The 27,897-nt window shown below is 41.9% G+C and overlaps 1 protein-coding gene across 3 annotated transcripts in view; it reads right to left on the reverse strand.

The window, feature by feature from the left end:
* LGR4 (leucine rich repeat containing G protein-coupled receptor 4) overlaps positions 1–27,897 on the reverse strand; it is a 95,673-nt gene that overhangs the window by 13,255 nt on the left and 54,521 nt on the right. For 2 of the 3 annotated variants that reach the window (XM_058546160.1, XM_058546161.1), the window contains exons 3-9: positions 12,587–12,658; positions 11,264–11,335; positions 4,518–4,733; positions 3,610–3,681; positions 1,534–1,602; positions 584–655; positions 325–396 (exon numbers count right to left, since the gene is read on the reverse strand). In XM_058546160.1, the coding sequence (XP_058402143.1) occupies positions 325–396; positions 584–655; positions 1,534–1,602; positions 3,610–3,681; positions 4,518–4,733; positions 11,264–11,335; positions 12,587–12,658 (645 nt within the window). The remainder of the gene's footprint in view (positions 1–324; positions 397–583; positions 656–1,533; positions 1,603–3,609; positions 3,682–4,517; positions 4,734–11,263; positions 11,336–12,586; positions 12,659–27,897) is intronic. The other variant, XM_058546162.1, reaches the window with a different exon arrangement.

Genomic DNA, 27,897 nt, shown 5'->3' on the forward strand with positions numbered 1-27,897 from the left:
TACTTTAAAATAAAAAATTTTCATAGATAATATTTTCATTTTATGTTTTAAACAGTTGAAAATTACAGTACTACTAAACCTAAAAATAAAATTTTTATCTTTTTTATTTACATTTCTTGAATGTACCTGGAGGTGTGAAAATTTAGCCAAGTGTTCACATAAATAAGAACCATCATAAATTTTCAGAACTCTCCTTTGGACTTCCACCCAAGGAAAAGAAAACAAAAGATTTTGTTTTCTGGAGCTACAATAATAAATTCTAGTTTTCCATTAAAGCAATCATATAAATATTCAGGTTTGCTTTAAAATTTGTATAATACTTACAAGGAATGCAGATCAGATAAATTGTGAAATGCTGAGTTCCCCACAAAAGATAGAGGATTATCATACAAATGTCTGTAAAAATATCCAAAAAAAAGCAAAGTTTTCATATGGTCACAAGCCTCTAACACTAAATCTATGTTCACAAAGTCCATATATCTAAAAGCCTGAATTTTCCTTCTTCATCCAGATGTTTGGCATCATACAGACAGACATAGCTTCACAAGATTATATATTAAAAGAAACTTTCACAACTACTTACATAGTTCTTAAGAGTGGATTACCATCAAATGCTCCATCGGGGATAACAGAAATAGAATTACTATGAAATAACCTAAACAGGAGAAAAGTACTTTGAAACGCATATCCCTTGTGAAATAAGTTAAAAACCAAGTATCAACTACTGTTCAGTATTATGTAAAATACAACTGATAACAACTACATGAAAATTTCAAAAATGTGAGGAAACTGAATTTTTAATTCCACCTCATCTTTTTCAGGACCAAACTTAATTCCTTTTAAGCCCACTGCTTAACCTAGTATCTACCAGGTCCCTCACATACATTTAGCTGTTGCTTCATCATCAAAGAACTTTAGATTGCAAGAGTCATAAGGTGGTCTAACACCAAATCTCTCTCACTGTTGCCTGTGTTTAGTCTGTAAGCAACACATCTGAGCGTATTAGCTGTTATCTCATGACACATAATCCCTGTTATGCCATATACATTCCTATCTCTGCCCTTGACAAATCCAACATGTAAAATGCTCCCTCATTCCTTTCATTTATTTAAATATTTCCCTTCTTTCAAATCCAGTCAAATTCCTTCTCTTTAGTGATTCCTTTTCCAATGACCCCAAGCCTCAATGAGATCTTTTCCTGGAATGATTTATTTATCCTACTCATTCAGCACTTATTTCTACCTAGAAACTGCTATCTGTGTGTCTTATATGGTCAGCCTCCCCACTGAGACTAAGACTATAAGATGCTAAAGGCAGAGATAGGGCTGGTGTCACCAGAATCTAGCCCAATACAGTCATCTATGCTCAAAATTGTCCGTCCTGGCCAACAACACCCCACCTGTATGATCATGTGTCTGTGTGTGTATTATGGTCTATGTAATGGAACACGGATGTTCTAACATCCCATTGTTGGGACATTAGATGGTGCGTTCTAGGGATATTAAGGCATAGAGAGAGCAAAGCAATACTCACAGCTCTTTTAGGCTAGGAAGGGCTTTAATAGCCTGAGGAAATTCCCCCAAGTTATTATAATTCAAGTCCCTATAAAAAAATGGGAAAAATATGTAAGAATATCAAAGAGTAGTCACAATTTATAAGGCATTTTGGTACAAATGCACTTTTTTTTTTTTTTTTTTTGTGAGGAGATCAGCCCTGAGCTAACATCCGCCAATCCTCCTCCTTTTTTGCTGAGGAAGACGGCCCTGGGCTAACATCGGTGCCTATCTTCCTCCACTTTATATGGGACGCCGCCACAGCATGGCTTACCAAGCAGTGCGTCGGTGCGTGCCCGGGATCCGAACCAGCGAACCCCGGGCCGCCGCAGCGGAACGCGCGTACCCAACCGCTTGCGCCACCGGGCCGGCCCCCAAATGTACTTTTTAAAAACACAGTCTCTGGAAGGTAATTCTTTCTTTACCAAGCATATCGCCACTCCAAACCCTGTAGGAATTTAATTGAATTTACACCTTTCCTTAGAATATTGAATAGAAAAAAGAATTCTAATTCCTCTACGATGTTTTTAAGTCAACAATTTTAAAAGTTTTCTCAGAATCACATATTACTGGTACAGTAAATAAATCATCTGAATGGCGTTTCTCAAGAAATTCACCATAAAATAGAATTTATTGAATAGCCGTTTATAAATGACAATAGCCTGCAACTGAGGTTTCCATTTGAGGCGCAGAGTGGCTTCCTGAAATTCTGGCACGAGGGCCACGGAACTCAGCCCTCCCCTCAGCAGGACGACCTCAGCTAAGTATGAACAAGAAGAAGGAGCAGGATGGGTTCACAGACTATCGTCCTCAAGGAAGTTACCAACTGTTGAAAATGCGTTTATTAAGTAGGAGAGAGAGAAGCCATAGTTATCTTTACTAAAAGTCTTAATTCTGGGTGTTTTTAAATTTTAATTTCTTTTAAACCTTAAGAACATATTGGCATATGATTAGCATGGCTGATTTCAGAATGAGAGTAAAACTAAATCAGAAGTCCAGCTCCTTAGAGACTTATTTTGTTTTCCTTTTCTACATAGAAAGGAAAGAAGCAAATAAAAATTTAACTGGGAAGAAAATGTTTAATTTTAATATAATTGGAATAGTATTCATGGTCTAGGATCACAAGACCTGTCCAGTCTCCATTACATTGGTATTTTACATACTTAGAAAAGGAGAACTGAGTTTTGGAAGAATCTCCTTCAAAAGCTTCAACTCTCAAATATCCACTGATGTTCACCATCCTTTAGTTGTTTAGACAGGAAAATGGATTAACAGAGTACTAAAAGATTTTAAGTCTTCTCATTAACAACGGTTAACCAGAAAACTCAGTAAAACAAAATATTACAAACCCTAAGCATTCCAATCAGATGTTACTCACCCATCTAACTGGGCATTCTCTGAATCATTTACTATACCACAATAGCAAATATTATAAATCTCCAACTAAAGGCAACTAATATAAATTAAAATAACAAAAATAAAGACCCTACTCTCAATTACACACAGTTGCACAATGTCTTTAGCTCATACAGTGGTGTAGTGTACAGCTGAAAGAGCCAGAATCCCCAAATACTTTAACTAGTAGAAACAACAATAAAAGTATCCTAAGCAAAATGGAAAACTTCACCGCATTTAGCATGTGAAAGCAGAGACAGGATTCAAACCTAGTGTTAACAATTAGCAAGGCAACTGAGATCATGGAAAAAACAAACTTTCTCCAGAATTAATTTTATAAGGTTCAAAGTTTCAAAACTGTGTTTCATACATTTTAACAAAACCAAAATTTTTGAAAAGGTAAAGAGCTTGGCAAATTGAGCTGCTTTTTAACATGTGCTTTTGCAAGAAATATCAAGTTCAAACTTGTGTGACATTTTTAACCATAAACTTAGATTACTTTCATAACTGTGTTATTTGATGGCAAGAATTTAGTCAGGTATTAAAGCAAATTAATAATGAGCTGAACTCAAGACCATTATTTTTTCCTTTTTCTGCAATGAAATACAAAATTGTACCATCAACATCACAATGTGATCATCCAAAACATGAATGAACTTACAAGGTCTCCAGGTTATCCAGTCCATCAAAACAGTGTTGACCCAGACTTTTAATTTTATTGTTATGAAGATGCCTATGGAAAAAAGCATCAACGTGACTTTGCATCACCCAATAGCAACTACTATAATGTTTTATGTGTCTAAATTGGTATAGCTTAAAGGAATGGCGTAGCTAAACGTTTCAACACTTGACTAATGGAAAACAAACAGCATGGGTAGTTATCTCTTGATGTACACTGCAAAATCTGATTCACTGAACGCAGAACACCAACGGAAAAGGAAAACATCTCTAGTGGAAAAACAGTACACACATGGAAGATTCTTTAATAATACCATATGAAAACGAAAGTTTTGATGACCTTTTAATTAGATGAAGCAAAACTGCAATCAGCTCTCCCACAGGGGGTAGGTGGAGTGATCGGTGAGAATCAGCAACAGATTTTAAAAGAAATGACACTTTATTTTGTCCAAGCTTTCAAAGATTAAAAACACAGAGAATCATATACTCTTTGAAGAGACAAGTTGGTAAAAACATGACATATCGCAGAAACTTCTTTTCAGTGAGCATCTCAAAAGGATTCCGTTTCTTGTAACACTGAATGTAAGTGATGGTACACAGGCAAAAGCTGTACAAGTGTTTGCTGAATGACCCAGTTCCTTCTCATGATTACAAATGGACACTGATTTTAGAGAGATTCAACAGTTATCATCAGATGTTTAATTTTTTAATTATCCTATTTTGTATTTTAAAAAGTCAGCACATTTAATTTTGTAAAAAAGGTATCTTCTCCCAACACTCACTCTTCAGGAACATACTCAGTGAGGTACTTTCATAATAATTTGCCACAAGAATCCTGTTTTGCCCCCAGATTAACACAAATATATGGTATTAAAAGAGGTGGATACTTACAGAACCACCAGGCTTGAGAGGTTGGTAAACGCAAAGTCAGGGATGCTTGAGATCCTGTTGAGAGCCAAGGTGAGCGCCTGCAGAGTCGGTAGATTACTGAGGGGACGCACGGGCACCTCTGTCAGGCTGTTGTCATCCAGCCACAGATGTCGTAACTGAGCGAGCCCCTCGAAGCTGTCCTCGGGGACAGAGGTGATGTGGTTGGCATCTAAACGCCTGACAGAAACAACATCCACCTTCAGTAACAAATTCTAGCGGAATGAGTCGACCCACCTCACAAGACTTGCTGAGTTTTCAAAACAAAAGAGTTAAAAAATGGCCAGGGCCACGGCAGCCCAGATTGCTCTAATTTCACTAGAAGTTCTGATAAAATCTAACAACTTTCCCAAGACCACTGTATGGAAGTCAGTTCTTCCTTCATAACAAAGGGACGAATCCAAATCTGATCCTTCAAGAATCTTTGGCTAAGAGTAACATTACAGCAGAACAGTACGCTAAAAAAAGAAAACCCTTACAGAGGTCAAGCTGGAATTTTGTTTCAGAATATATTATCAAAAAAACAGAAAAACAACAAGAAGAAACTAAGCTGAGGAAATACATGACTTTACCTACAATTTTACATTATAAAATATTTGATTTTAATTTAACTGCTTCTCTGACTTGGTACCAAGAGGAAAAAAAATAAGACAGTATTTACAAAAATTTTTTTACAGCAACAAACCATTTCAGCAGATTCTCAACAATCCTTATTTCCAGCAAGCAAGTTAAAAATATAGGTGTCATGTACTGGCAACCCACCTTCTCCTCTCCTCTTAGCACAAAGTACTCCTGAAAAATTAGTTTGTCAAAATTAACAGTTATTAAGAAAAGGGCCAACTGTCTGTAGGAAAAATTAAGCAGCTACTCTGATCGATGTTATTGTGCTTTAAAACTTCTTTAATTTTTCCCAAAATTTCGGAATTAAGGACACCTTACTAATATAATAGGATTACTTATACTTAAAATTAGGTCCCCATCTGAAAATCTGGAAAACGAAGCCCTAGGTTACTGTTGGCACAACCAGCTGTAATTGTTGGAACAATCGCTTTTCAACACAAAGACAAGCTGCTATTAATGTGATGGGGGCAGACAGCATGCGCCGGGCAAACCACAACTTTCTTCACAAATCCCTCCTGGCTGTATCTTCACTCCTTAAATTCACACCTCACAGGCTGGGACCTCTTGGTGAAAATTAGGGAACACACAAACTGGTGAAAAGTCAAAATAACAGCATATTTTTAAAGAAATCAAGTTGGGCAGCTTCCAAGTTCAGGAAATTCTGACTTGTAGTGGTATTTGTGCCTCCTGCTTCCTTCTGCTGCTGCAGCGTCAGATCCTGCACTCTACTAGCCCCCCTGATGCAATCTCCCTCCTGGGGCAGGTGAGCAGGCGTCACAGGCCTGCGGGCCTGGTGAGGATCCGATGGATGCGCTCCTTCTGATAAAGTCAAGATAACTGAGAGATCCCTAAAAAGAGAGAGCTTAGGAAACCAGCAGCTGACTTAAGAATCCACTTAGAAACAAACATCTTTAGGCCTGTTTATTCCTTGGGCTTTCTAAAACATATCCCTGAGAAGAAACAGGCATCTTTTATATGACAGACTGGCAAAGCACTGGCTACAGAGCTGCTTAGGAGATCAGCGTTAGTGAGCACAGAGGAGTGTATTCAATCACGAATGCACGCACGTGCTCGCACACGCGCACACACACACACACACTCCATAACCTCTAGGAACTTTCACTTAGGGAGAGAGAGACACTGAACATATAATCATACAATTCACCATAGAAGTAACTAAACAACGCAATTCAATTCTACTTGTAGCTAATTTAATTAACTGCAATGCATTCAACACATGTAAACTGAGCATCTTGTTAGGCACAAAGGATAAAAACGCTGAACACGCATGAGGCCTGTCCTTATGAGACTGACATTCTAGTGGGGAGTGACCCACAGTGTAATAAACAAATTAAAAATGATTACAGAGTGCCTGAAACGCGCTACAAAGTAAATACACAGGGTTCCGAGATCAAGATTAACAGGGGCTGATGGGGAGGGTAGCTACTTCAAATGCACTGGTGAGGAAAAGCATCTGAGAAGGTGCCACCTAAACTGAGATCTGAAAAATGAGCAAGAGCGGGTGGCAGAGGGAGCTGGGCAAGGAGCATGCTAGGTAAAGGAAACAGCAAGGGCAGAGACGCAGAGCAGAAACCAGCTCGGTGTGCTCCCAGCACCTCCCAGAAGGTCAGAGTGACTAGAACCCAAGAGGAAGGGAGTGGAGGTCCAGGGAGACACAGCAGTGATGCAAACAGGGACCAGACTATGCGGACCCTGTAGGCCAGGTAAGGGGATTGTAGTTTAAGTACAGATTGAAGTCCCTCCCCAGTTTCTCAGTGTTACAGCAGTTTAAAAGTTTAAATTGCTTATGTTATCACATTGATGATAATGTGCGTTCATCTTCACCAAAATAACAAGCAATGTTCCCCCCACATAAACACACAACGCTCCAATGAAATTAAGTCCCCTCTATAAAAGTGTTTCGTTAAGATGTCGTAAGACACTATAACAAAAAGAGTTGTCCGTACCTTTTTAACATAAGTGCAGTGTTATATACACCATTTACACTCCTGCAGAATTCTGTGCCATATATCATCAAAAAACGGGGACAGCCTTAACTTACAGCAAGACAAGCAGGTGAGTTTCAAGCTAAGATAGTAATGAAACTACCTTTTGTGCAAATAGTCATAAACAATAAATGCACAGACACAACTTCCTCTGTGCTAAAAATTTCCCCAAATTGTAAAGTCATACATAAGAGCCCAAAAAGAAAAGAACTCTGAAAAAATGAGGCCCTTGAATAAGAAGTTAAACGAGAAAAAGGACTTTTGGTGACTCAAATGGTTAATCCTTATGCCTCAAATCACATGCAGGTGTCGGGGGCACACGCGTAAATGCAGGAGTTTGCACTTAAACTGATGTTTCACAGAGAAACTGTCTTAGAACTGTGGCTTTGCACCAATGCCCTGTACCATTAATATTCATCCTAACTAACAGACCAAGAAAATTCTGTAATTGATTCTTTCAGTAGATGCAGTAAAAGGCATCAGATATCTCCCACGTGGAAGGATCATGCGGCTTGTTGAAGGTTCCACCATCTAAACTCCATACAGCAGGAGGTAATGATTTCTTTATGTAAGTGCACTTTAGCTGCTAGGTTAACAACATATTAACTGAATTCCCTCACTATTTTTGTCTTTTAAATGTGCTTCTATTCCCTATTCTCAAAAGCCCGTTATACATCTTACTGAGACTTACATACTTATTTTTTCTTGCCTTATATGAAATTACATTAACCAAATAATTCTATTTGCAGATATTTACTGATGAATGTCTGTTATCAATAACCACCTATTCTTTGTAACCAAAGCTCTCCTTCACTTCTAACTTACCAGTAATATTAATATTAGAGTATTATATTTTGTTACAAGTTTCTAGTTTAAAAGAGTTAAATTCTGTTATTGTGGAAAACCTAGGAAATTTAGTCTTGGAAATCCTTCAGTATAAGTGTGACCTAACGTAAAGAAAAAAACTCTAGTGGAGCAAATTCTGACATGTCATTTTAACACCCGCTTAGGTGAGACTTCAGCTCTTCCCCCGGCCTTGTGGAAGGCTGTTAGATTACCTTCTGATTGATACCAACAACTCACTTTCCGATTTCATAGTCATCATCACACACTTGCATCACACCACTTCTGCTCAATTTCAACCCCCTGTGAACTTTGCTCCTGTTAAGCACTACTTCAAAACCACAAGGAAATCTTTCATGTAATTCAGGTCTGAAGATCAGATTTTCAAACTGACTCAAGTGCTGATAAGACTGTTTTACACCAGGACGGAATTTCAATTGTATCTAACTTGACCACTACACCCACTGTGCTAACAAACCCACGAACACTTCCTCCTTAAGTAACTCAGGCCTGACACACAGCTCCTCCCGTTTCTGATACACCTAAAAACATCCCTTTTACGCCTTTTTAAAAAAATTAGTTCATTCTGACTCCTCTCCTCACTCCCACTCCATCCCAATTCTGGAGATAATTTAAGCTACGCAACTCACTCAATGAGTGATGAACACAGTAGGCTTGTTTAAAACGTTATTTTAGAGGGAGAAAGCTCCAATTTCTGTGAAAAACACTTTAAATCATCTAAATTACCAATAAATGCCATGTACACTTTAATGTACTTATTGACCACAAATTAGGAAGAATCTCTTTGTATGTTTTTTCTGTCCAAAGTTCAAATATTTTAGTCTTCTCTTTCCTGGCCTTCAAACTAGACAAAAGCGATTGAGTACTTTGATCAGTAAGTCTCGGGAAACGAGAACAATTGTGCAAGAAGTCCTGAAGTAAGATGAATTCTGAGGAAGCAGCGCAAGACAAGGAACTATTGAAAGTGTCTGCGGGTCCGCACTCCGAGGGGGAGAAAGCGCCATGTGCGCACATGTGGCCAGGTGAGGAAGTGTAGAGGCAGCCGAGTCACGCTCTGTACAGGAACCCACTCCAGTCGACCCACCGAGAACGCGGGCCCGGAATCTACTCCACTGGTTACAGGCAAGAACAATCCTCGTGTTCCATAACGAGGCATTCTGATGAAATGAGCTACTTCATATATTTCTACCTTAAATTAAACTTCTATTTAAACAGAAATTAAACAGCCAATACCCCGATTACTCCTTTTTTATGACATTAGATACACTTTAAAGTTTCACCTTTACAGCATATGACATGTTTATTAGTACATATTTCTATTTTCACATTCACTTCCCATTAACTACTAGAACATCTAATCTAAAATGAAAAGGTAATCTAGAATTTACAATTTCCAGTGATGTGTTTCTGGTGCAGTAAAAATGGTTTTATATTAGCAAGTGGACGGGACAAGCAGCTCATTTTCACCAAGTCTTCTGTAACTCCCACACATTCCTACAAAAGCTTACCTTTACAGTTATCTCAAAGGTCAGTAAAAATCCCAGGAGACAGACTAGTATAGAAATATGTGATGTGGTTAAAACCCAATTTTATACCCAGGATACATAAGTGCGATAACTATTGCAATTTTTTATTCAGAGCAATTCTCAAAACTTCCATGTATATGAGAATCACCTGGGGAAATTTTTTAAACTATAGCTTCCTGGATTCTGTCTTGAAAGAGAAAATATCATTACTTCTAGGATATGGCCTAGGGTCTGCACTTTAGCAATCTCCCCCAGGGATTCTGTTGCAGGTGGTCCAAGCGTCACACTAGGGGAAACTCTGCCCCAGTCCCGCTGTATCCAGTACCAGGACATGAACTGAAGGAATGTAAGCCTGCAGTCGACACTATAGGAGAATAACTAAGTTCCTTGTTTTGAAGGATACTTTTTCATCACTTTCAGATGGTCCCTTCACCTTGTTATGCAAATTAGGTAAACTCATTATCAAAGGAAAGAACTGATGAACTCTATCATCATCATTATTAATTATTAACAGATTCTGCAAATGTTATTGAGTCAGATCTTGTTATAAGTGCTTTCCATGCACTCAAGTACATGGCAGGCAATGAGCAAACTCGTGTGTGGAGAATTTTAATTCACTTGTCCAGCATCACCCAGCTAGGAAGCGGCAGAGTGCGGACGCAAAACCAGACAGGCCTGTTTCAGAGTCTCATTAATCTCCACTTCTCTGAATTTCTTTTGAGAGCGATGTAAACACTCTGACAGATAAATACGCACAGGGCTTTTCCTAATCTTGGCAAAAGTCAAATTACAATAACCACATGCTTCAGCTGAGCGCTTCCCAACCCTTTCCTTTAAAGCGCACCTAAAGACAGAGGAACCTAAAGACAGAGGAACATGATCTTCCACCGCAGAGACAGAAGGACCTAAAGTCGTAGTCCCAACAACACTAGTTCATAGCATGCATGCTAGTCCTTAACAAGTATCTGTTTAATACAAAAATGGCTGTCTCTTCACACCTTCTGTGGATCTGCACAGTCCCTGTGACATCACTGCCGCTTCCCGGATTCCTCCACCATGGGGGAGCAATGACCCCACTCTCCAGGTTCACACACACACACACACGGGAAAGAGTACAAAAAGGAGCGAAGTGAAGGGATATCTGGAAAAGCTTTTGAAATTAGTGGCTGAACATGGTAAAAACCAAGAGTTGAAATCTTGAACACTCTACAGAAAACCAAACTTTCCTCAAAAAGAAAAACCTGGGGGGAGGGCAGCACAGGTGATTCCGTTCCCACCCTGATGTGGGTCTCATGTCCTCAGATGAGGAATTGTACTCAATTTGCTCTGATCACCATCACCACCGGAAACAAAAACCTCGTGCCGCTGTTTCTTGACGACAATGGTGAAGCACACTAGAACTTCTGTACACACACGACTCTGGTTCCAAAGAGGTGGTGATGACTCGTGGAGTTACACCCAGCAGTGCACCCCTGGAGCCTTCTCCCACCCTCTGAGATGAGAGGAGGCAAACTGAACCACCCCTCCTCCCTCAGCAAAGGACATTTCAACCACAGCAACTGGCCATCCCCAATTTCACCTCAGAGGAGAGGATCAGTCTCCCTCTGTCCTGGGATTCCAGTTCTTTACACATTTAGCAGCCAGAGTGTTCTCTTCACGATTCAAGAATGCAGAAAACCAAAAAGTTACTTACAAAGACTGCAAAGCACTCAGCCCTCGAATGGCTTCACTGGGCACTGTCTTCAACTGATTGTTCTGGAGAGTTCTGGAAGGAAAATTTTGATTCGTCAATAACAAGCAATTGTGACCACTTTTTCTTGGAAGAAATCAAAGCTGTTTCTTTCCAAAGAAATATTTCCAATGTCAGGAAAGGGGGAGGGGTCAAGGTGGAAAGCACTCAAGGCAAGAGAACTGCACAAGAGTGAGAAGCGTTTGCTGTGAAGCCAGGAAGGAGCCCTGGGCCACTGCCGGAAGCCGTCTCTAACACAGACCCGCTGGGTAATCCACACTCCCCGGGCTGTCCACCAAAGGGATGGTGGCACCCGACTCATGGCCGTCACCCTGGGGGCTGCTCACATCGGCTGGGAGTTATAACAAGTTAACTGTGTCTCCTGACGGGCAAATCCACTGGCACCCCTGGTGCCTTCTCAAATGGAACGAAGCAGAGCCCAGAAACACGGGTGTTAGGAAAAGCCAATTTTGCCAAGAGGAGAGCAGACCCTGAGCTCTCAGGGAGCAGCAGCTGTGTCCTCAGTGAACACAGGGCCAGGGCATCGACTAGTTAGGGCCCGGAGAACAGAGGCTCGGGGCAGCACTGAAAATAAGCAGTACTTATTTCTGCCCAAAGCCACTTCTAGTCACATTAATGAAATGACTGCTTGACAGGAATCATAACCACAGAACGGAATGGCCAAGGGACCATCAGGCTCACTGAACCAGAGAGATCTAGTGACCATGGAGGATGACCCAGCAAGGCAGTGGCAGAAGTGGGGCTGACAGTCAGTTCACCTGCTCCCCAGCCTGCCTGCCTCTAAACTCCTGACCACTGCCAGGAATTGACCTCCTGACCCCTCTGAGGCTCTCTAAGTTGTAGGCAGCTCAAGTCCCTGTAGCTCCAAAACGATTCTGACATTTGGAACTCATAAGTCTTTTCACTTTAGGATCAGCCAATTCAAAGTTCTGATAGCTATAAAATAAGTAGAAACAAAACTCTGATTTTTATTTAAATCTGATTTTTAGTCAATGCATTAGCCACACAAAAAGCCTAACATTCAAATGTAACGCACTGGAGGTCAGAATACCTATTATTTAGTTTTAACTTTCGTTATCTAGACCCAAGGTTGCCTAAATCAGCCTCTTGCCTCCCACACCGCCCATTGGCCCCTCCTTAAATCTTTTAATCCTGAACTAAAAGACACTGTGCTTAACCTAGCTCCAAGCATGTTGACTGTGCAGAAAGAAAGTGCAGAAAGAAAATACACAGCCAGCTGTGAAACTCTAAAATTGCATTACTTACAGAACTTTGAGTTCTTTCAACCCAGACAAGGCCTTTGGGTGGATAAAAGAAAGGTCGTTACCAGCCAATCGTCTAGGGAAAAAAGTAGCGAAAGAAAAAAATCGTAATTCAGACTCTTAAAATTCAGAACTCACAACAACCTTATCTGTGATTAAACATTTCTCAAGTCTATCTGACGTTAAACATGGACTTAAACCTTTGCTAAAGCCACCCCAAGATTCTTCCAATGAGATAAATGTCTCTAGAATTTTTTTTAAACTCCCAATACAATAATTTAAACAGGCACATTTTTATTCTGGTGAGGTCAAGCAAGCCAAAACACATTAAACCAAATTAAGTTTGCTATTCACGGTCGCTCTCTGCAGCTTGCGGTGTTTTCCAAGTGCCTCATAAACACAGACTACTGGGCAGTAGGCAGCAGTGTTTATTCAGATCAGAACACACCAGTCCATTGAGGAGGAACGCCCTATGAGGCAGGTCAGCCTGCTCGCTCGCTCTCCATAACCAAGCACTCTCCATAACCAAGCACTCTCCACAACCAAGCACTCTCCACAACCATGGGCGCCATATTGCGAGCAAGAGAGGCAAAAACTGAAAGTCACTCTAAGCAGAACTTTCCAAACAAAGGCCTATGTAGTTTTTTAAAAATAAAAACATCCTGGGCCGGCCCCGGGGCTTAGCGGTTAAGTGCGCGCACTCCGCTGCTGGCAGCCTGGGTTCGGATCCCGGGCGCGCACCGACGCACCGCTTCTCCGGCCATGCTGAGGCCGCGTCCCACATACAGCAACCAGAAGGATGTGCAACTAAGACATACAACTATCCACTGGGGCTTTGGGGGAAAAATAAATAAATAATTTAAAAAAAATAATAAAAACATCCTAAAAAAATGTTTAAGTGACAAATTTAAGTGGGCGTGAGAGAGGAATAAGGAAAGGGTAAGGATTCTTCAGGTCGTTCTGTAAGAAACCTGAGCGTGCAATTCATACCGAGCCCACGTTTCCTCCCATTTCCCTGGACAGGGACGTGGAAGGAAGGCTGGACGGAGGACCTCAGGGAGAAGCCGCAGGAAGGAGGACGGCAATTCACACAAGTAACCCGTACACGGGTGAACTGAAGGAAAGTTTGCAAGAACAGCCTTGAAGATAACAGCCCACGTGATGGAACCCAGGCCTCTCCCAGCTTCCTGCCTCTGTCAGGGGTGCTCTTCCCTAGGGAACCACATTTTGTATCTACAATTTTTTTTAAATGCTCTCTCCCCCTCGTGTCTTGGAATCACACAGTCACCAAGTCATGTTAATTCCTCCTTTAAACGGTCTATTTCCATCATCCTTCCTCTTCTCTCTATAAGCACCCTGCATCCCTGAGCCTTATTCATCAATTCGTTCATTCATTAAAAAGTTTCATTCATTCGTTGACAAATGTGAGTGCATACTAAGCGCCAGGCACACAGCACTGGTGTCCCCCACTTCCAATCTGTTCCTTACACATCTCGATTTTAGGGACACAAGGAAGGTGCCATTACCCTTCCTAAAATTTGAAGTCACTGAAGTCTGAAGCTCTACTTTTTAGATGCATTATTTTCTCCTGAAGTTTCTATCCCAGTTAAAATGCAAACAGCCCTGGGAAGGATAACACCTGATCCTTACCTGGCAGTAAAACAGAAATGTGTAGGAAGACGTGTGTGTGTTGGGAGGGGGTGGGAGTGGGGGCGTGAAAGTGACCACCCAGAGGACTCAGACACCCAAGAGTGAGTACGTGGAATTACTTCTTCAATACCAAGGAGGACGACGCTGGATTCTCAGGAATCACCCCAGTCTTAACACAGGGTTCACACACGCCCGTAAACTAACTGCTTCCTAAAAAGCCCTCTCACCAGGCACCTTGTTTCTCACAAGGCCCCTAGCACCTCAGCTCTAGACTGCATGCCGTTCAAGCTTCCCTCAACCCGGCTAGGCTCAGGGCCTTTTGCCTCCTAGGCTTCACTACATGTAAAATGAGGTACAGTCAAGTGCGCAAAACGACCTTTCGGTCAACAACGGACTGCATATATGACGATGGTCCCATAAGATTAGTCCCATAGAGCCTAGGTGTGAGGTAGGCTACACCATCTAGGTTTGTTCAGTGCACTGTACGATGGTCGCACAATGATTAAATAGCCTAATGAGGCACCTCGCAGAGCATGTCCTCGTTGTTAAGCGATGCATTACTGTATTGAAGAAGATGGTGTGAAGACCTCTTCAGTGCTTCCATTTTTAAATGCTTTTCCTCAACAAATCCTCTTGGTTCTAGACTCATCAGCTTCACCACATCCGAATGCTTCACCTCACAACCTCATCTTCACCCCCGAAATACCCAACGCCAGTGCTACTTCCCCTGAACACTTCAGTTCTTAGGAACGCGCCCTCTGGGTGAATTCTTAGAACTCATAATTAAACTTGGTCACAGGCTACCTTCTACTGATTGTTTCTTGCACATGAGTCTTGTAGGCCAAGTTCAAACGCTTCCAAGAACAGGGCATTGCATCTCACACTCTGTTACCACCCACCAACGTGTCAACTCATTAGTCAGAAACTGCCTTCTCCGAATCTCCTCCTTGAAAACGCCCGCCATTCCCGTGCCACAGCATCCCTTAGTCTACCTTGGTGCAAGTCCTCAAGGGGCTTTCCACATCCCAGTCTCACTAATTAAACTCAGTTGATAATGCTGACAGCTGCAATGCCATGTTTAAAAGGTCACATTGTACCCTAAGGACCAGGAGGGGCGGTAGCCTTCTTCCCCCAGGGCATCAAGTAGTCACGTGACTATGACTGCTCCTCCAAGTTATCTGAAAGACCAGCCTTAAAAAGCCCAAGTCCACCAAAAAAACAACACTATGAATAGACCAAGGCTGTTCCAGGATTCTTATTCTTTTGTCTCTAATATTAATTTTTAATGTCCCCACATCTGTGGGCTTTCCTTGAGGAGTTCAGTCTACTGTACTGGGGCTCATGAAAAAGAGTATCTTATAAAGTAACAAAGCAAGTGGCAAAATGCAGAACCCCTGATTACCTTTACTTGTGGACAGAAAAGGGTGTTTAACCACATCAGCCAAAATATTTGCTTCCTTTTCCCAAGTCTCTGCCCCTTTATAGGCCACAGGAAAACTAAAGCAACCAAACTTCAGAAAGCATCCTCTCTTTCTACACTACTTATCGTTAACAGAAATGACCAATGAGCTCTCCGCACGTGGCTTATCCTGACATCCAAGCCACTATCTGGAGAAATAAACACTACAAGGGTGCAGTGGATGGTGATAATGCTCAGCAAGGGAGCACACCACCTCACATTGCTCTGATTACTTCGTTTCCTATTGGAGGAAACAGCATGGGAGCCTTCAGGAACGTATCTCCCCACGTTTACCAAGCTACTGTGCTAACGAACAGTAAACTAGGCAGCTTGGTAAAGTCTCCACAGACATTCTTTCATTTTAATCATCTCAAGACAATAGCCTGGCTTCTCTGAGTCCCTGAGAGCTTAGGCGACTCAGCCTAAGTCACACAGCTGGTAACTGCAGGAGAACATTCCAGTTCTCGCCTGGCTGGCTCCAGTGCTTATCTATGTTCTTCTGCACCGCCATGCCTCTGGTGTGTCACCAAGACAATGGGAAATAATTCCCGGAGAGGCGAAACAGAGCGGACTTGGGCAAGTTAATATCTTTGTTTGAGTAGCGACAGCTCTCACCCAGCAGTCCAGGGCTCACGAGCAGGGACTCAGAACTGCAAAGATGGAGGAATTTCCAACAGACCAACAGAGCCTTCCTTTCCACAGCCCAAGACGCCCAGGGAGAAGGGGGTGAGGATGGGGTCCCTGAGTGCCCCAGAGTGGGGGCACGCCCTAAACTCACTGGGACTCTACTGAGGATATAGAGTATTCTTTGATGTGCCTTTTTAGCATCTCTCAAGGAAAACGAGGCGTCTGGTCCTGAGGAAGAATTTGCCACCAATGGCCCTCTCCTAGCGAAGACCAGCCACTTCCCATTCTATGCCTGGGTTTGTCTGTGCTAGACCCAACAGTTTTCTTAGCGTCTCACTTCATGAGGACCTATTGGCTGGTCCCAGAAAACCTTTTTAATTTGCCAACTGAGGATACTGATCTTTTTTACTGTTCTTCCAATGGCTATGAAGGAAAAAAAAAATCATTAGGGTGAGAACAGAAGGGTGAATGAGGTACAATTTCCTGCTTACTGAGGGTAAACGTCCTGGGCATCACTTCTTTCCCCTCTGCACCCGACAGCTCCTCGGCCTCCAAAGACCACAGAGAGTCACGCCGCAGGGTCTCGACCCATCCACTCTTACTCTTCCTGCTGTCACCTGAGTTCAGGCCCTCATTTTTTCCTCCTGGATTACTGCCATGAACCTCCACAAGGCTCCTGCCTCAAACCACTTAATTATAACACTGTGAAATCTAAATCTTAAAAAGCACAACTCTGAGCATGTTCCCAGAGGCTTTTTTCCTGCTCAACCCGCCAGACCTTCGAGATGATCCTCTCTTCCTTTCTTACCTTATCTCCCCCGTACCTTGTGTACTAGTTTAGCACACCACACATTTGCACCTCTGACTTTGCTCGCGACACTTCCTCCACCTGAAATACCTGCACTCCAGCCTCTGCCAATTGAACCTTATTTGTCATCCCTGCACTCCAGCCTCTGCCAATTGAACCTTATTTGTCATCACTGTCCTAGGTAGATACCACCACCACCATGAAACCATTATGGTACCACCTTGCTTTGATCCACAGGTATCTTGGACGAAGCTCTCATTGGGCGCATCCTATTTTGCCAGTAGTTAATACCAACTTGTCCCACCTCCTTCAGTTGTATTATATGTCCCTCACGGGCAGGAGACTAGGTCATTTTTGTTTTGTATCCTCTTGCATGGGACCTGACATGGAGCAGACACTTGGTATTTGCTCAACTGAGCCCCAATATAAGACTCTGGATTCAAAAAGGTAACACCATTACTCAAAGAGTGGGGGAAGCTTCCTGATTATCTTCACTTGTCTGCATGTCTTCTCTCCTTTCATTTCCACTCCCCCTCCCCCACTCCCCTTCACTCTCCAGACAGGAAAGAACTATTTAGCTAGATTTAAAGTGCTATGGCAACAATTTTCTTTCTCAACATATCCTGGGAGTGTATTTTCTTAAGGAAGGTGGGGGGGTGGACTTTAAACATGGGAACAACAGTCCATTGGTCAACAGTATTATCTCAACACATGCTGGGTCGTGAAAATGATTACACAGAATTAAAACAAGTCTGGCAGGACTGCAAATGGGGACACAGTCTACCTCAAGGCAATTCCTATATATTCTGCTTGTTACAACAGTCCCAGAAGCAGAGAGAGCAAAGACAGAGAGGCGAGAGACAGAGAAAGGGTGGAGGAGAGGGAAACAACGATCCATTAGACTTCCGCTCTCCCCCTGGATTTGGAATGGTTCCAGGAAACAGGATATAAGTGGCTCAGTGTGTGATGTCGTTATGAATGTTTTGTGCACATTTATTATTCATAAGGTCCATGGACTCACATTAGGGGCTCCTTCCAGGGGAAGCTAGAGTTTCCAGTTATATCCTCTATTCTTAATGCATGTGCTACACAATCTCTTCTATCTGCCATCCCTCCCAGAAGGGGTAAAGCAGGAATGCTGCTGGGGAAATGGACACTGGTCAATGGTGTGTGTGAACGAGTAGGCTGCATTTCAGAAGGTAGTCTATGCTGGAGGAGTCAGACCTTCATGAAATGTGCGGAATTAGACTGGATTTCTTCACTTGGGAAGCCATTTAAAGAAACAAGAGAGGCAAGTGTGAAACAGAATAAGCTGATTGGTGTTATTTCTGTGAGAAATGCCTGGATTTAGGTTTCTTCTAGTCAATTAAAGAAATTGCACTGTGGTCGTTTGGCTGGAATTCTGGCCAAGAATCAGTGGAGTAAGGACTACAGTGCACACACTGACTAGACATATGTGCCGGGCTGGGGGAGGGCAGACGAGGGTTCTGTCGCTTCCAGCAGCTGTCATGTGAGGCAGGGGTGGCGCAACAGAGGGGGCAAAGCAACTGTGCCGTAGTGCCCAGCCGGGGCTGCTTGCACAGGGACAGTGGAGGGCTGTACTCAGGGCTTTCCCACTTCACATTAGGGAGAGGTTGGGGAGAGGTGACACAGCCAGAAGAGAGTGGCCTCAGCCTCCCAATCATCCACATGCCTACCTTCGTTTTGAGAGTGGTTAACAGATGGCCCGGCACTGTGCCACTGTCAAGTCCTGACAGAGAAGGACTCTGACGCCACCTTCCCTTCCGAGCCACGTTGATCTGCCCCTCAGCAATGTCTTCTCTCCTTCCTCATCATTCCTTTCTACATCTCCCACCCAACAGATCTTCATTTGAAGGCACACACACAGACTACCACAGATTGTACCCAAACACATCCAGGCTGCCTCTCCTCAATGCCATTAAATTCCCTCAAGGGGGTGGATCGGCATTGTGTCATGCTATGTGCAAAGTACAACAGACAACCACCAGCCGGGACACTGCCTTTAGAGAAGGCATTTCCATCCAAAACTGAACTGGGCAAGTATGGCCACAGGAAAGCATCTAACAGGAGGTGACTGACATTCTCTTATTAAATATAATTTGAAATCAGCCAGATCCAAAATTTGGTCAACCCTCTCAAAGTGAAAGCAAAAAACATTGTAATTCATACTCTAATGGTAAGTCCTTAACCATATATTTACTTATACGTTAAGGCCCTACTATGTGCTCCGAAAAATAAAGACCTCAAGAGGTGTACTGGTTCCCATTTAGGGATATTTGGTATCAATACATATTAACCAAATCGAACATTTGTGTAGTACTTTTCATTTTCAGTATCCTACTACATCAGCCTTTAAAACAAGCTTGGGTGGTGGGTCAAGCAGGCTCCTTATCACCATGGTCCCTCCTTTTTTTTTTTTTTTTTTTACATAGATGAGGAAAGTAAGCCTCGGTTCCCTGCACGCCTTGCCCAAGGTCCTACAGCAGTCAATGACGTAAGTCCTAGAAATAAAAGAAGGTAAATAAAATAAAATAATGTAATCCTAGAAACAGAACAATGTTGTTTTGTGTTATTTTCTATGAAAGACTTTAAGACGACCAAAAGATATGGTTATTTTCTTAGTGAACACAGAGGGCTAATAACCAAACAGCATCCTTTACGATCCCCAGGACATTCTTCCTATCGAAGTGAACTCAACCTCATCCCATACAGTACATCAGAGAGTCCTGTGTCAACTAACAATGTTTTACTCACCCTATTTCTTCACATACCAGGGAAGAGTTTTACATCTTCATATAACTTTTATCTAAGTATATGTCAAATTGAATACGTTTTATGAACATATACATATTAAGAACCCTTATTATGGAAATTCCCAAGGGTTTTAAAGCAGTCTTCCTTCACAGAGAAGTGGAAAATTATTTCATTTATATGTAAGAAATTTTTCATATATATATCATTATACATATTCTGTTTACAAGCACAAAAACTGAAGCAATAATGCTTAGCCTGTCCCTGCTAAAACTCTGTCTACAGGCCATCTAGAACTCTTCTATATACTAAAAGAGCTTTAGTCTACCAAAGAAGCTTAAATTCCACCTGCACCCAATTGGCCTCTGTATCTCCCACTTCCTCTTACAGTAACCCATAGAAGACTTTATTGTAGAGGTAAATCAATAAAAACCCTGGCAATAGTTACACTTCCTGAGTAAAGTTATCCTGACACCCTAGTCATTTATTCTCTGGCAATAAACACAGGCAATATCCACCCACATGAGGAAATATGTTACAGCTTTAAAAAAAATTTACAGCTATCATCCACCTCAAATATTGCCCTTCTACTACAGGGCAAGCACCACAGGTATGACAAAGTAAATACTGAGTTTTCCCAAGACATTTCTCATTTCACTTCTTTCAAATAAAGATATTCATTAAACACAAAGCTTCAATGGAATTTAGTTTTTATACAGGCTGACAAGATTTCTTACATCAATAAATTCAAAATAAGAAGAAATCCTTTGTCTCAGTCCTTCCCTCAATTTCAAATTAAAAAATGTGGTTACTGTCACCAAAGGTCATACAGGAGAAGTGGGACAATAGGCCCTGCCCCTAGAGAAAAAGCCAGTGGAGCTGAAGAGACAAGTACACACTGACACACCTAGAGCACAAGGTAACTAGGCGCTCAGTCCAGCACTAAGTGGTGAGGAGCAGAGAGAGCACGAGGGAGACTCGGAAAAGGAAAACCAGGGGAGGCTTCCTAGGACAGAAAGGCTCAAAATGGACTGTATAAAATGGGAAAGATGTGAACAGAATAGAAAGGACTAATGGCAGACATTGTTGGTTGCCTACCAAACACTCATTTATATCTTCCTGGCAGAGCCTAGGTTTGTTCAAATGTCGCCTCCTTCACATGACTCCGCTCCACGAGTAGCTTCCGACTGGTCTTAACCAGTCGTGCTGATCCCACTCAGCAACTGGTTTAGCTCTGGCCACAGGAAGTCTTCTGGGGAAAGGTAGCTTCTTCCTAAATGTGGACACACTAGCAAGGATGACCTCTTCTCTTTCTGGATGCCATCGTGTCTGAATCTACCACGAGGAGGGACTGCAGTCATGGTGCTGCCCTTACTGGGGAGGGCAGACGAGGAAGATAGAGAAAACCTGAGTTCTTCAGGTGGCCTGACAACTCTACTAACCAACGCTGGAAGAGCTCTACCACCTTGTAATGGTTTTTCTCTGGCTACGCAGAATAATACATTTCCTTACTATTTAAGCTACTCTGAATTGAGTTTTGTTACTGCAGCCAAAAGTATCTTAACCAATAACCATTCCTTTCTTCCTACCTAATAACAGAACACTGACTTTAGTACAGATAACAATATGCCCACTCAACGGTCGTATTTCCCAGCATCCCGCTGTTAAGCGTGCCCATGTGACGAAGTTCTAGCTAATGAGATGCATGCAGAAGTACAGTGTGGTATACTCAAGAGCGCTTCTTGAAGCTGGCTACTGGAAAATACCCCCCTCTTTCTTTCCTCTTTCATCCTTCCTGCTGCTGAGAACTGGGTCACGACAGCTGCAGCTCCAACAGGCGGTTATTTTGTGATCTTGATATGGTAGTGATGCACAGAGCTGCAGAGCAGAGCATCAGCTCCTACTTCCCTGCTGACTTTTGTGATGCAACGTAATAGCTCTGTGTGTGTGTGTGTGTGTGTGTGTGTGTGACCATACTAGCTCTGTGTGTGTGTGTGTGTGTGTGTGTGTGTGACCGTAATAGCTCTGTGTGTGTGTGTGTAAGCCTTGTGTGTTTCAGCCACTGTTATTTTGAGTGTTCTGTTACATACAGTCAAATTTAATTCCGATAAGAGTCTTTAGAAAAACTGCACATCAAACTATGGTAAAAGCACCACAAATATAGCATATTAAATACAGAAAGATAGGTAAGATAAGCATATTTCTAAAATTGCCGTTTATGACAACAACACAGAGTAAACCAATACTTGATCAGTATGAAATTGGTTACATAAAATATGTAGCCAAATGATGAAAAACTATGTATTCATTAAATTATGGCAAAAATTAGATCTATTAATATGGAAACATTACAATATGCCAAATGATAAATATAGTATAAATATCTAGTATAATCCCATTTTAAAAAAGAAACTGCAAACATACTCAGAAAAGTCTGGAAGGATATACAACCAAATATTACCCACGGTTATAGTTCAGTGGTGAGATAATGGGTGATTATTTTTCCTCTCTTCTCCTTATCTTTCTATGCATCCAGATTTTAAAAATTGAGTATTCATTAATTTTATGATCATTTTCTTAAATAGCCAAGTGTGTCTGTGATACAAATATTTCTAGCTTTGATGTATACATATAGTCCAAACTAACAGGGAGTGAACAGGGGAAAATAAGGAACAAATCTGAGTTAAAGGTTCAGATTTACCTAAAGCGTACAAGACTGAGTTAAATAAGCAGGGTTTGACTTACAGTGGACAATACACGAAAGAAATGTCTTAGCCTATTTCCTTGCTAGAACATTCAATCACGCTAGCAGAAAATCAAATAAATTTTCATTTACTTGTAGTCACTACTATTTTTAGTCAAAGAACAAGTAATTAGCTTTGATGAAATAAATAAATGAGCCAGCACACTGTGGTTCCATTTGCCTCTCCACATTCTGGATCCCAAGTCAAACAATGACTTGGTTAGTTCTCCTGCTCCACTTCCCCTTAGTTCTCCCGCTTAACTTCTCCCACTTAAACCTCCACTTTAACAACGAGTTGTTAGTTCTCCTGCTTAACTTCCCTGAGTCCCCTATGAAATCCTGACTTAGAAACTCCAATGCTGAGTACATCCCATTTTTCATCACCTTCACTTCTAGGCTGCTAAGCACTATGGGACAGAGTTAAAGAGCCCACTGGTTCTACTATAAATTTATATTACCTAGGCTTTAACCGGGACCTTGCTATTCTTCAGCAACCCCATGTTCATTTCAGATCGACCCAATTCAACAAACATTTCCCACAGTGTGTCTAGTCACTAGATTCTCGTGAGCTGTGATAATTAGGTTTCTTTCTCCCAGGCATGTCTCCTTCCCCCTTCTGCCTCCACTAGGGGACTTCTTCTCCACTCCAAGTGGTCCTGGGGGATGAGTCCCTGACCCAGACTGGACCATACCACACTCAACAGAGTGACTGGTTCAAGGACAGGCACATGAGGCAAGTGGGGCCAACCAGAGTCCTCCTCGGGGTTTTCTGATAAAGCAGAGAGGAAAACTTTGGATATTCCTTTTGGATCTCAAGATGTAAAGATGTCCTTGGGGCTACCGAAGGTTATACTTCCCATTATATGGAGACAGGCTATTTGCAACAGGAAAGAATGAAGTCAAAATACAAAAGCAGAAACAATCGAAGCTAAGAAATGGAAGCATGAGAAAACTCTCATAACTCTTAAACTCTGAGATCCAGGACCCTATGAAGCCAACTCCACCTCTGGAGTTTCTAGTTCTGGACTTTCTAGTTCTACACGAGACAATAAATCCTCTATTGTGCCTCAGCTGGGTTTCTGTCTCTTAAACCCTGTGGACTCCTGTCAAATACAATACACATTCCAAGCTTTATCTACGCTCCAAACATCAGAAACCTCTTACTGTCAGTCCCCAAATGCCTGCTTCTTGATGAACTTCTTCACCCCAAAGTCAATCTCACAACCTTACTGAAATGATTCTTAACAAAACTTAAATCCAAGGCCTTTCCTCAGTATCTGGCCACGGGCCCCTTTCATCAGCATGTCAATGTTGATCCTTCACTTCTTGTGAGAAACCTCTCCTCCCACGGCTCCAGGGGCCACCTCTGCCCTAGCTCTGGGCTCCGGCCCCTGGGCTTCTTCCCACACCCTGATTCTAGGGTTTCCCAAGGAGCTGCCTTTGGCCTCCTTCCCTTTCCTTCTACTCTCTCTCCCTTGGCAAGTGCTTTCAATCAAATTTTCCAGTAATCACCTCAAAATACAAGACTCCAAAATCTACACCCATGAATTTCTACTCTTGACTCCACACCTGTATTTCCAGATGTCCCTATCCATATCTCACCTACATCCAATACTGATATTCAAAATTACATGTAATATCTTCTCTTCTGAAACAACTTCTCTTTCCATATTGTCTTTAAATTGTCAAAGCACCACCAGACTCCTGGTAATCTTAAAAATTAACTGTTATCGATGACACCCTCTATGATCCCAGTTGAGACATCCTCTTGATTCTATTGCCATGACACCTTTTGCATAGGTTCCCTCCTCCTTCTCAGTGCCTTTCATCTGCCGTAGTTCAGATTCTCATAATTCTTTCCTGGACTAATGCCATTAGCGTCTTCTTCGTCTCCCTGCGCACCCTCAATTCCAAACATCCTACCCTCTGCTATGAGATTATGACAACTGAAGGTCAGATCTGATCAAGTCATCTCCTAGCTCAAAAAACTTCAAAAGCCACTCAAAAGTTGAAACTCCTCATCAGCCTGCCAAGAAAGGCCCTCAATCTGGCCCCAAACTCCTTTCTAGGTTTCTCTCCCTTAAGTTGCTTTCAGGAGTTCAGCACTACAACCAAACCAGACACCACATCACTCCAGTCTGTCTCCACATCTTTTCTTCTTTTTCCACATCCCTCAAGGCTCTCCAGAAATGCCAACTCTACTCTTTGATGAGGTCATCTTGCTAGAAGTTATTTCTCTTCTCCTTTGAACTCCCATTAACTCTGGTACCATTCGTCTCTCTTGAAGGCAAGAATCCCATTTAATTTAACACTGAACATAGTGCTTTACCTAACAAAAGTCTGTTGAATTAATGAATTGTCTAATAAGTCTTTTCTCATCCTCTCCACATCTACAGGGGCATAGTCAGACCCGGGATTGAAACCAGGTCCATTATAACAAGCTGTATGACACTGGGAAAATTACATAACCTCTCTGAGGAAAAACTCAGCCTCCTCATCAGAAAAATGGGAATAAAGATAGCTCACAGAGTTTTATGAGATAAAACAAAATAATGTTTGTTCTACGAGGGCCCATCCGGTACACAGTAGGTCCAATGAGCACAAGGTCCCTTCTCATTTCTCTCTTCACACTTACTCCCTAACCTGAGTTCCGCAAACGACATGTAGGAAATGGGATCAATCAGACAAGCAATACTCCCGTGAGCTCACTGTGTCCTTCCCAACAGCCAGGGCGGGGACCTCTGCTACCAAGTCATCCTACTAGAGCACCACAAAATGGAACAAGAGAGTGCTCCCAAGAATAAATATTTGTAACTGTCAAATATCACCAGAGCAACTGAGGAACTCTCTTACTTTTTCTGGGAAATTACTGCAGTTGATAGAGCTTATCTGAGAAGGCTTCAACAAGGGAGTAAATGTTAAGTGAGTCAAACTTTAGTTTGGAAGCAAAGGAAATTCCTTGTAAGTATTAGAGGAGAACAAGAGTCAGCTATTTTCCATAGCTCTAAACAGCCTAGTAAGACTACTGGAGACTACTTATCCATCCCAGAGATACGCAAGCTGACAGTGGAAATATACAGTGGAAATGGCACTGCACGCTGTAGGTCTAATTCTGGCTCAGTTACATACTCACTGCGGTATTTTGGACAAGCCACTCATCTGCTACCGGGCCTTGAAAATATAAAATATAAAATATAAAATGGTATGGCTAGGCAAGGTAACTTCATTCTAGGAAGAACTCCTTATAAATAAATTTTTGTTCAATGAACTTACTAAGGGAAAGGCTGGGCAGCCAACCACCTCTGGCGGTCAGCTGTGGACACACGGAGAGTTGTAGGTGATAGCGAGTGGATGGCCTCTCCAGCTTCCTTCCAAACCCCTGCCTCTCCAAGCAATATCATAGCTTTGAAATTGAGAGGAAAGACTTGAATCAGATCAACACGGATTCAAACCCTGGCTCTGCTATTTACTACATGACCACACCGAGTTTTTTGCCTCTCTATGGCCTCCAGGTCCTCGTCTCTAAGCTGGGGTGATGATAAGTCCTGTCTACCTCACAGGGATAGGGCCTGTGAGCAGTAAGTCAGGTGGTGTGTGTGACGTTTTCAGTATGTAATACACTGTAGATAAATGTGGGCTGCCATTATTACTTCCACTGTACCCTAAAATAATTTCCCTTTTCCACGCTTGACCAATTTTAATTACATGCATTAACTCAGAGACCACAAAAAAATAGTTTTTAAAAATTTAAAACACATTATCAACACAAAGCAACCAGATGCAGCTTGTGGTTCTAGACTGCATCCTGAACCAGAAATTTGATTCTTTTGCTATAAAGAATATCAGTGGAACAGCTGTTAAATTTTAATAAGAATTACAGATTAGATGATAACATTTATCAACACTAGTTTTCTGAGTTTGAAATCTGTACCGCAGTTATTCAAGCCAATATCTTTGTATTTTTGGAATAAAACAATGCAATATTTAGAGGTAAAGAGACATTATGACTGTAACTTACTCGCAAGTGGTTCAGAAAAAAAGGTACATATATTTTACATCTTATATTGTGCACGTGTGTGGAGAGAAAGAGACAATGTTAACGTTTGGGAAATCTGAGTGACTAGTATGTGTGAAAATTCTTTATGCTTACAACATTTTGTAAGTCTGAAACGTTATATACGTGTGTGCGTGTGTGTGTATATATATATATACTGTTTTATATATAAGTATTGGAGAAATTAAACTATTTAAAACTATTTAGTTTTGACCCACTTTGCTTGTATTTGATTTGAAATCTCCCTGTTCAAATTATTTACTAGTCCTCTTTCATAAAGTAATGCCATCATTTAGAATTAACTGTCTGTCCTACAGATGAAAAAAAGGATGAGTGACCTTGAATTAGTACTCAGAGAGCCACGTTTCACTTTGGCATTGTGACGAGTTCCAAAGTCAAAGCACATTTTGAAACAAATGGAAGGATCCTGGTCTTGCGTCGTGTGTTAAACAATAACTGTCCGAGTGCCAGAGCCGGCGATGGCTTCACCGTTGTTGCGACATCTAATCTCAAAGTAACATCCAGGGAGTTTTCAGAGGTCGCCTGTGGAAAAGTGGTTGGACAGTCCCTCCGCTGTTTCTAATTAAACCAATTTCACAACTCCACATTTCAGCCATTCCCCACACGGCTACCAAAGCCGACAGGTCTCCAGGAGAGCCAAAAATAGTCATGACAGCGTCACAGCAGACAACAGGTCTTCTCGATGCTAAATGAACGTTCTCCAAGAATCCTGGCTTTCCTTTTACATCGCCAACAGAAACCTATACTGGCCCACTCCCACTCCCACTCCCATCCCCAAGCAAAACAATCTCTCCCCCAAATACTTTAAGAAAAAGAAAGACTGCAATGTTTAAGAGGATTAGTGAAACTTACCCTACTCACGTGGACACAGCACTTTGTGGTCACAAAGCACTTTTACAAAAAGTATCCTATTTTCCCTTCACACTACTACTGTGAGAAGCCACATTTTAAAGGGTAGGAAACCGAGGTACAAAAATCAAGAGACTGTCCCAAGATTTCAGACCTTGTATGTATTGAATTCAGGGCCAGAAACTTATGTTTTTGTTTTCCTGGGGAGGTGGTGGGAATCAGGGGGTTGTGCCGTTTATGAACTATAAAACTTTCAAAAGCAGGCTGAAGGTGAAAAGAAGCAACTGGCAACGATAGCAGGTAAAGCACATTTCACTGGAAAGTCGGATGAA

The sequence above is a fragment of the Diceros bicornis genome, chromosome 7 (assembly GCF_020826845.1).
Source record: "Diceros bicornis minor isolate mBicDic1 chromosome 7, mDicBic1.mat.cur, whole genome shotgun sequence".
Lineage (NCBI taxonomy): Eukaryota > Metazoa > Chordata > Mammalia > Perissodactyla > Rhinocerotidae > Diceros > Diceros bicornis.